A 9,566-nucleotide genomic window follows, 5' to 3' on the forward strand; every position below is an offset into this window, starting at 1 on the left:
TCGTGCACGAGTCATAACAAAAAGATTTAATGAATCCTTTTGTTGTCACATGTAACATGCATGTTATTATTTAAAAGTGTTAAAGATCGCGAAGGCTATTAAAATATATTATTTTAGAAAAAATGAACAAACATAACACGTTAAAATTAAATCATTAAATTGATTTTGTGTTTTTGAAATCCAGTGGTCTTAATACTTTAAAAAAACTAATGCTGCTACTTTTTAAAACTTTTAGTAATATTTTTTTATCATCAAAACATATTTTAACATACAAAACTTTTAAAAGTTCTTCTTATAAAAAGCAACGTTTAACAACACAAACAGAAAAACCCTACGTTGATGACTTTTCCCTTTGTGATAAGATTTCAGAAACAAATTAAATTTGGTTCTTAAACTTTTAAATTGCGATCTAAAAAAGTCGTTCCAACGCCGTTCTTCGTTCTTAAAGGGAACCCGAGGTATAAAATGATGTTGGACTTATATTATAGAGCTTAATATTTTAAAAAGCTCTTTTCGTTCTTAAGATATTCACATTTAAAGAATTTCAGATTTAATTATGCTGCATGTATTATGATGTCATATTTCAGTAATAGCCAATTTAGACATTTTCTTTCGTCAGTAATTTTAGACCTGTTAAGGGGTGTGCATTCAAACTTTATCAATGCATAGATATCATAAAGGTTAATTCATTAACATAATTTTTTTTGCAAAATGACACTTGTCTGCTCGTCCCAAGTAAATTAAAAAATAAAGTCACTCTGGTTAAAAATCGCTTGCAACATACATTAGCGAGTTCATTTGGTGACATTTGCAAGTCCAGTATATTTAATTTGGCAGGATGATGGTGCAAAAACGATTTGAATTTATTTATTGTTACTACAGGTGGTTGTTGCTCCACTGATTGTGGCCTAAATATATTTTCATTAAGCCAGTCTAATTCTTGCATTACCGCAGATCTTGCATTTGTTACGCCATAAAGTGCGATGGCATTTTTAATATGGCTTATCACCATATCATAATCACCAAATACGTCAACTTTAACAAAAAATGTCCAATGGGCAAGTTTTTAAGCGACCATTAATTCACTTTTCCACATTCTAAGATTACTTAACTGTGGCAAGTATCTGCTAGCAAAAGGATCTCACTTTATTGCATTGGGATATTTCGTACAACCCTGCTGCACGAGTTGGTTGATTTTGACATTTGAATGCCTCATGTCAAGTGTAAGTGTCAAAAATTTTAATGTTTTTGGATTTTGTTATGTAAAAACACTATTAAAAACTCAAAGTTCTCAAATTTTGTGGTTGATGATGCAGAGATCAAATACTAAGTTTTATTTCATATATACTAAAATCGAAATAAAAAAAATGATACCCGTTTTTCGTTTTGCAATACAAAATACAAGTAACACACATTTGGCACATTCTATTTGTCCTTGCTAGAAATCAAGTTCAAATTTATGCGTATTATTTTATTATCAACGAGTGATCCTGGTTAGAAGATGAGGGATCCTGATAATTTTTAACATTTATCCAAATGTCTATTTTGTTTGCAGTTAGCCATTTATATATACATTTTAAATCTATGTTTGAAATATCTAGCTACCTGTACTAAAGTGTCCACCTGATAGTGTTAGCTACATAGTTATTATGCGGTTCTTATTAACCCACCTCAGGGCGTTTAACGAAAAGCCACACATTTTGTTGTGGTTTAAGCCAGCGTTTTGACGCCGGATCCCCCCAGTTTTTCTAAGATATATAGCTAGCTAGCTAGCTACTTTTTTAATTTTTTAAAGTTTTAAAGCCCTTATTTTCTGCAAATCCTCTAGTTAAATCATTCAAAAATTAATTCAAAGAGGAACAAATTTAACAAAAATTAAGAAAAGCTTAAGCAATATTAAATAAATAAAACAAAAAGGAAAGACTGAAAGTAAAGTATATCATACGACAACGCTCTGTGATCGCAACTTAGACTGCCATTATTGCTCCCCTGTTCGTGAACCAGACCCGCGCGGTTACAGAAAAGCCGTATCGAATATGCCGCAAGAACTTGCCTCAAACACGAATTTGTGTTTGCTCTCTTTAACAAACAGTACTGTAATTGTGCGTTATTTTTTCCGCTATTTCTTCGGAGACTGGCACTAGTTAGTTAATTGTATGAGTGTGGAAATGTATCATTGAAAAGCTACTTAATTAATTAAAATGTAAAATACCACCTTCGTCTTAAAACAAAATTAAAAATTTTAGGATGATTTAAGTTAACGTGTTTTTTTCTTCAATGGTTCGTAAAACGAGTTTACGGCCCCAATCTCCATATCACTTTCATACTTCAAGGCTAAAATATTCGGATCGACGAAAGTTAAACTCGTTAGTTCAATGGCTAAATATTGACACAGATACCACCACCTCTACTAATTCATTTTTGTGGAAACTCGTGGAAAATCGAAGCAGTCTCTACCCTCAACAACTCATTAGTAGTTTGGCTCCGAACTAACCCTTTGAATATTTTAATTTGTCAATTTGTCAATTTGTCAATTTTTGCTGAATTTATCTGTGTTATTCCAAAATGTGTATTCGGTTTTGGAACAAAAGTTGACTTCTGGTTTTGGTACAGCCGTAAATGAAGTCCTTTCTGGTACTATCTCTCGAACAACATTGGTGATATCCGTAAGCTGCAACATTATTGTGTTACAGTTGAATTAAAAGGTTTTCTGGGGATTGACACTAATGCACGCTGTTTTCCCTCGTTGACCAAAGTTGTCACGGTTCCAATTCATGCCATTCACATTCATGGTAGTTACCCTAGCATGATTATGAAGCCATTCATTAGCCTTATATTAGTCAGTATAGGCAGCATTTGTTAGCTCAAATCTTTCTGCTATCTCACTTTAACCCTATTCGGTCCGGGGGGGGGGGCGGATTCCGCCCCCCCTGACGGTTTTTTTTTAATCACTCCTGATTGCTTTGTTATATGGCTATGATACTTACTGAGTTTCAACATTTATCTATTAGACACCTGCATGCTAATTTTTTAGGTCCCATACCTTTCAGAGGCTTTGATATTGGCCATTACTCGAAACTTCCCCTAAAAATCTCTATGAAATCCTTATAATGGGGAAAATATAATAACTCCTGTTAGGATTATCCTTAGAACTTGAAACTTGCAACACAACTTTGTTTCATCAAGAAGAATCATTTTGAATAATTTGAGCACGTGACTAATCCGATTTCCCGATTTTGTCGGATTTTACCCAAAAATCGAAAAAAAACGGATTTTCGGGCAATTTTTGGCAATTTTTTATACGATCCATGTAAAAACCGGAAGATATGTTAAATAACTTTTATTTAGCTTTCAGAAACTTCAAACAGAATGTAAAAATTCGTTCTAGAACAAAAGTAATTATATTTCAAGCAGATAGTGGCATTCTTAACAATTTTCAAGCTTCTGATGACGTCACAGAAAATGTGCTTACGCAAGCAAAAATTTATTGCCGCCAATTTGTCCCCGGTCATAGTATGTTCGAAAAACCCCGGACCGAATAGGGTTAATACATTCAAGTCTTACTTTAAATTTTCGTGTGCTCCATGTGATTTTAAATCTTAGGTTGTTAAAATAAGCGTTGTTCTTCATCAGATCTAAAAAAAATTTTGTGTTTGTAACTAAGTTTTTACTAAAGACCAGCGTTTATATTAAGAACAGCGTTCATTAAAAAAAGAACTGTTTTTTGTTGTGCTTTGATTCTCAGCTTTTTCGAAATATCAAAAAGTCGCTGTGTTCTCATTTTATTGTTTCACAGGCACAAAAATCCTTTAATATATTACAAAACAGAATCAAAACTCACATTAAAAGATGTTTTGAAAAACTTGCTCGTCCAATAAGTTTTGTATATTTAATGTTTTCCTTTGTCAGAAAATAAAATAATAAAAATTAATAAAAATTAATAATGAATGCTAAACATAGGAGAGGGGAGGTTTTACGATTTTAAATCATAAATCTTTTATTCAACTTTTCGCCTTTTAGCGCTTTCGGCAATTATATATTTTCAAGTAGTATTTAATATAGTTTTAAAAATTTAATGCTAGTAGGAAATAAAAAAACGGGAATCGTATCCTAAGAATGAGCATCTTATCTTATCATTAAGATTTAAATGGCTTCTTCTGGTAGCATAGACAAATATGATTACGATCTTGCTGGGCTGTCATACACTATTTTGGTAACGCCGGATGAGCAGAAGCAGCCAACAAATGTATCCAAACTAAGCAGAATTATCATATTTCTATTTGGTAAGTATTTACCAGTCTTATTTTGGTTATGGCATATCCTTTTATAGTTACTATTACATATAGTGTTATAGTTGAATTTCCTGAATTAATACTTAAAATATAAAAACACAAGTACTCGGCAGCTTGTGAACAATTCCACATTGTTTTTGCCTGTCGTACATATTTCTTGCGTCGGTATTTCGTGCATCCTTGACCGTCTGTTAACATAAAGTGAGGAAATTTACTTGGACGGGGTTTATAACTATGATTATAGATGCAATTATAATGGCGTTTTGATTACAAAACCTGCAGTTTTTAAATTGGTTAACAGAGGGACAGCGAGTATTATAATATAGATATCTTTAATATAATGAAAAAAATTTGTCTGTCTAATGTCCCAACATTTTAACACACCGTTCTCGTTAATTATGACGTAATGCTAAGGTCGGAATGAAATCGACGCGGGACATAAAGGTCACAAAATCCCACAATGGTGAGATCGGTTAATACTCACCTTGTATTTACCCTCTTGTATCTCATAAGCATCGCCTGCCTTCTTTTCGTTGCGAGTGAAGATTGTATTGGCATACCTTGCCAATTCCTTCATCTCTAGTTATGCACTTGTCGGGATCTACATCTGCCTACCTTCGAGTAAGCAATCTCCTCAGAAAACCACGCAAACGGCTTACCGCTCTGAAACTTCAGGAACTGGTGAAACTGGTGATTGTCGTAGCTGGCCAACCACTTATATGTGACTTGCACCATCTGTCAGGCACATTTGGCGCAAAAGGGCTTCAAAGTCGACGACAATGTAGTATGGATATGGCGTAAACTCTTTCTCTAAGGACCTTGAGTGGATCCTCACCTTTCCACACTGTGACGAGGTTATAACCTAATTTACGTATAGCTTTCTTCTTCTTTTTAGTCTGCTCGTAGCGGTATGTATTTGGTTCTCTCTGACATTGCACCCATACTATTTGGAGGTATTTACAGCCATTTACTTTGAGCTCCGACCTGTCATGTCTTTACACGATTCTCCTTCTTCAGCATCTGTATTTTTTCGTCGAGTATATGTTGAATGTCCTTGACTCCGTTGTATTCGTCTTGCATGTCCACAACATCGTAGTAGTTTCCTTACGCTTTTTGCCCAATCACGTCGTGCAGTGTTGTGTCTCCTTTGAAATTTGTTTCTTTGCTCTTTTGTAATGTGAGTAGCAGTGTCTTGCACACTCTCAAGTCAATCGACAAGAGCGCTGCAAGTAGCTGTTTATTGGCATTGATACAGCGCTGTATAATTTACTGATCGCGTTTCTAAAATAGCTCAACTCTCTTTATTGTATACACATTTTTACCTTCAGATTTTTTTTAAGTGGACAATTTCTATATGATGTCGTTGGATGGCGTAGGATTTATTAGAGGGGAAGCTGCAGAGAAGGTCGAAAGCGATATTTAACCGTAAAAAACAAAATATGTGGTCATGATCCATATCTGCTGATTAAAGAAAGTCCATTGATAGCTTCAGTTCGTATTCACGTGAGAAGATCGATTATAAAAGTTGATTCGAAATATTGGGAAACAAAATACTACTGTCATTTCATGGTTCTATCAACTAGATATGGACTGTATGCTGTTTGTTATGCATTTTCATGTCACCACTGATCTAAATCGGTGTAACAAGTCAAAAGTTTTTTGTATTATTTGTCAAAAACATTATAAAACTAAAAATTTTTTAATTTTTTTATCTTTACTAACCAATATAGGCAACATAAATTTTCTGTAAAAATAATACAGTTGTTTGATTAGAGTATTGAAGTACTCTTCAAAAAATTTTGTTCATTCGAATGTATAAACTACAAAGTCAAAGAAATCTGCACAATTTGAATCTGTGCATAGTAACCATTGGAATGAATCTTTTTTAAGTTGAAACACCATTTACCTAATTCTACATAGAATGTTTTATCTCTCACGGCTTCTTGTATATTGTAAATTTCTTCAATTTTAGAAAATTTTATTTCAAGTAGTATAACTTGGTTATTTTTATTTGATTTCTCAAAAACTAAACCATCTGGACTAGCTGCAAATCAGAGAAGTTTAGGTTGGACAACTAAAGCTGTTTCTCACTCATGAGTTTCTCTGTTGAAATAAAATTCAAAATGTCAGTGTACTTTTGTCTGTCAACTGGCTCATAAATTCAGGTATGTCTGAAAGCATCTTTGGTATAGGATAGGATAGGATTAAAAAACGTAATTGCAAGTGTGTCAACTTGTTTGCTTGATGTTAAATGGTTTTTTCGGCTAGCATTCTTCCTTGATGGTTAAAGTGTTAAGAAATCCCTTTCGTTTCCCTTTCATTTTCCAGTTTCTTGGTACAGCAGCATGTCCATCTGTAAGAAAATTCAGTGGCAAGTAGAAAAATTGATGTTGTGTTAACTATTAACATTTTTTTATAAATATTTTTTTGTGTGTTTGAAATTATGTTATTTGCAAATCCAACTGTGTTGAGGTGAAATTTCAGTGGGGAACCAATTTGGAACATATTATAACGAGTATTTCTTTTTCTCTCTATCATTTTCCGGTGGTACACGAGTTACCAACGGTATCCTTTTATCCTTGTTACTTAAGTCTTGTTTTAACTGTTGTATTTTACACAAGCCTGTATGTCATAAATGAAATATTTCATCTAGTTCAAGCAACAGGTCCATTACATGCTTATCTTCCGATCAATATGGTGGAAGATTCCATTTACAAATTTCTTCAATGTTAACTGATAAATTTTGTGTTTAGCCAGTATATGACTATCTATATTTTCGTATGTCACAACAAAATCATTTTCATACAGCGCAACTAAATCATGTGGTAATATGTTTTCGTGGACATCTTTCAAATAAACGTCCTCTAATGTTCATTAATTTTGATTTTTTCTTTAGCTGCTATACAGGCGCAGGTCGGTTTTCTCGCGTTGGGTATACTCAAGTATAATTACACGTTTGGTATAGTAATGTTACCATGTGGTATTCTGTCAATCGCAACTGGAATTCATGGTATCGTCCTATCGTTGCAACCCTCTGTGCGATGTTTGTATGCAACCTACAATGGGATGAGTGGGATTTGTATCATATATTCGAGCGTTATCCTCACCCTTTTAAACGAAACATACAGGTGAGTACTTTTGTCTGTTTGTTCGCCTGCCCTATTAACAGAAGCATTACCATTTTCGTCCAGACAGATTAGCAAAAAATGTAATGCTTATACGGCATTATTTAACCCTGACAAATTATATTTGAAGGAAGAAGATTTAGCCGATTTGAAGAAGTCAATAGATTTTTTTTGTCTTAGTTCCCTTTATGAGCTGCATTTCCTCAACCTAACCAAATACTAAATATTTATAATCAAATTTATTGAGATTAAGTCGAACTTCAATGCCGCATTCACATTTATGTATTTTTACACACACGGGACATATTGAACATTTTTGCATTAGTGGTTATGTAAAAAAAATACGTTTCTTTTCAATCACAAATGTTTACCAATGTTTAGCAGTGTAAATATTTTTGTATTTGAGAAAACAAATTGCGGCAATAAAATTTTAGATATATAGCTCTGCAAATCATTGTTTTGAGGAGAATAAAGCACGAGCAAGAAATATGGCTATCATAGAAATCCTAAAATCTCGAGAGTTTCGGGCAGAAACAACGAATCTTGCCTAGAGCAAAACATGGGGCATTCTGCACATTTCAGCTAGAAGATGAATCGATCAAAAAGACTTTTTTTGAATAAGTTATAAATGTTTTCACATATAAAAAAAGAAAGGATATATTTTGAAAAGGCTTTGTCATCAACCAACAAACCCTGGGACAATTATGATACTTTCGAACGTAATCTATTGTATTCTAACCCTATTATGCAATTTCATCTTTCTCTGTTCTTCTCTGCTTATGTCGGCGGCAAGAAAAAGAGCCCTGGAGATGAGACTGTCCTTATGTATCTCTTTTCTTAATTTTTTGACAAGCAAAAATTTTTATTCATAGGGAAACCGAACATATGCTGATGTAGAGTTTATGTAATTTCTTATGTAAAATTTTGAAATAACATAGAGAATAAATGCACATTCGGCCCTGATGTCAAAAAATACATAGAAGTGAACACCGCTTCATAATGTTGACGTTCATTTAGCAAAAATAAAATATTAATAAATCAATTTAAAAGCCTAAAAAGTATATCTATACAAGTTTAAAACTTGTTTTCCTGCTTTCGCTATTTAGAGGTACTGACTTGGATAAAGTTTTACTAACCCTGATCACCACTGACATTGGTGTTGCATTATTGGCATTTATTTTATGCTGCAAAGTTTTTGTATGTTGGAGCAAGAATGAAGAAGTCACGAGCGATATACTGTAAATGAATTAACCGTTGCTAACATTGTCAGTATGGTATAAAATAACCTAAAGGGATTGGGGATGATATTGAAGAAGTTCGAACAAAATCAAGCACTTGAATTCATACTATTGAAACTCATTGAAGTGTTATTGCACCACCACCACTGTTTTAAAATGTGATTCTAAAGTACTTGCACACGAAATACTGTTTATAAATTTTCAAGACTAAATTATAATAAGCGCTATGATTATTTATATTATATGTATATAATGCTGTTTATGTGGTTATTGATATTGTTTTAACCTGTTCATTTACCTGACACTGTGTTTAAGAAAACTGTGCTGTTTTGAAAGGATGTCTGCCCACAAATTAAGTCTCTGCCCTAATTGGAATACGGCACCTCTACAATGCACTTAAGTTGTCAAATCTGCCCTTTATAGTGGGAGCATATATTTATAGAATCTCAGTATATTCGGTTCGATCATAATAATGATCGGTTGTTTATGACGACAATATGACTTTACTAGCTTTTCCTCATTTTTAATACCTTAGATTAATCGCATTTGCCATTTTGTCTGTTCGTATCATGACCTTTTCCTTAACAGAAGCCTAACATAATGAAATGACGAAATAATGAAAAAATGAAATAATGAAATAATAAAACCCTTTTTTAGCTTGGATTTCGACAGGAATAACGTTATGTCAGCTATGCGCAACAAGGGTCCCTATCTTGGTGATTTGTATTGCTGAAGACATTAATTCGGGAAGGCAACATATGTATTTCACTCTGTATTTTGGAAATGTTTGATTTGCAATGTTTTTCATGTCAAAATTTATGTAATCACTTCTTTTCGCCAGGTAAAAATCTTAAACTAGAAACTAATTTAAATTAACCATTTGATAACTAATCGTCTGTTAATAACTTTTA

The 9,566-nt window shown here is 33.2% G+C and overlaps 1 protein-coding gene across 1 annotated transcript; it reads left to right on the plus strand.

Moving 5' to 3' along the window:
• The first annotated feature begins 3,589 nt into the window (after positions 1 to 3,589).
• On the plus strand, positions 3,590 to 9,476 carry LOC130613671 (uncharacterized). Its single transcript, XM_057434992.1, has 3 exons — positions 3,590 to 4,283; positions 7,189 to 7,420; positions 8,524 to 9,476. The coding sequence occupies exons 1-3, from the start codon at positions 4,148 to 4,150 to the stop codon at positions 8,657 to 8,659; spliced, it is 504 nt and encodes a 167-aa protein (XP_057290975.1). The 5' UTR covers positions 3,590 to 4,147; the 3' UTR covers positions 8,660 to 9,476.
• The last annotated feature ends 90 nt before the right edge of the window (positions 9,477 to 9,566 follow it).

The sequence above is a fragment of the Hydractinia symbiolongicarpus genome, chromosome 11 (assembly GCF_029227915.1).
Source record: "Hydractinia symbiolongicarpus strain clone_291-10 chromosome 11, HSymV2.1, whole genome shotgun sequence".
In the NCBI taxonomy this organism is placed as follows: domain Eukaryota; kingdom Metazoa; phylum Cnidaria; class Hydrozoa; order Anthoathecata; family Hydractiniidae; genus Hydractinia; species Hydractinia symbiolongicarpus.

What these genes read in the sequence shown, in the direction of transcription:
- LOC130613671 (XM_057434992.1), top strand. Translation starts at nt 4,148, where the DNA reads ATGGCTTCTTCTGGTAGCATAGACAAATATGATTACGATCTTGCTGGG. An exon ending in AATTATCATATTTCTATTTG is followed by an intron (nt 4,284 to 7,188) that starts GTAAGTATTTAC and finishes TTTTTTCTTTAG; the next exon opens with CTGCTATACAGGCGCAGGTC. An exon ending in CTTTTAAACGAAACATACAG is followed by an intron (nt 7,421 to 8,523) that starts GTGAGTACTTTT and finishes TTCGCTATTTAG; the next exon opens with AGGTACTGACTTGGATAAAG.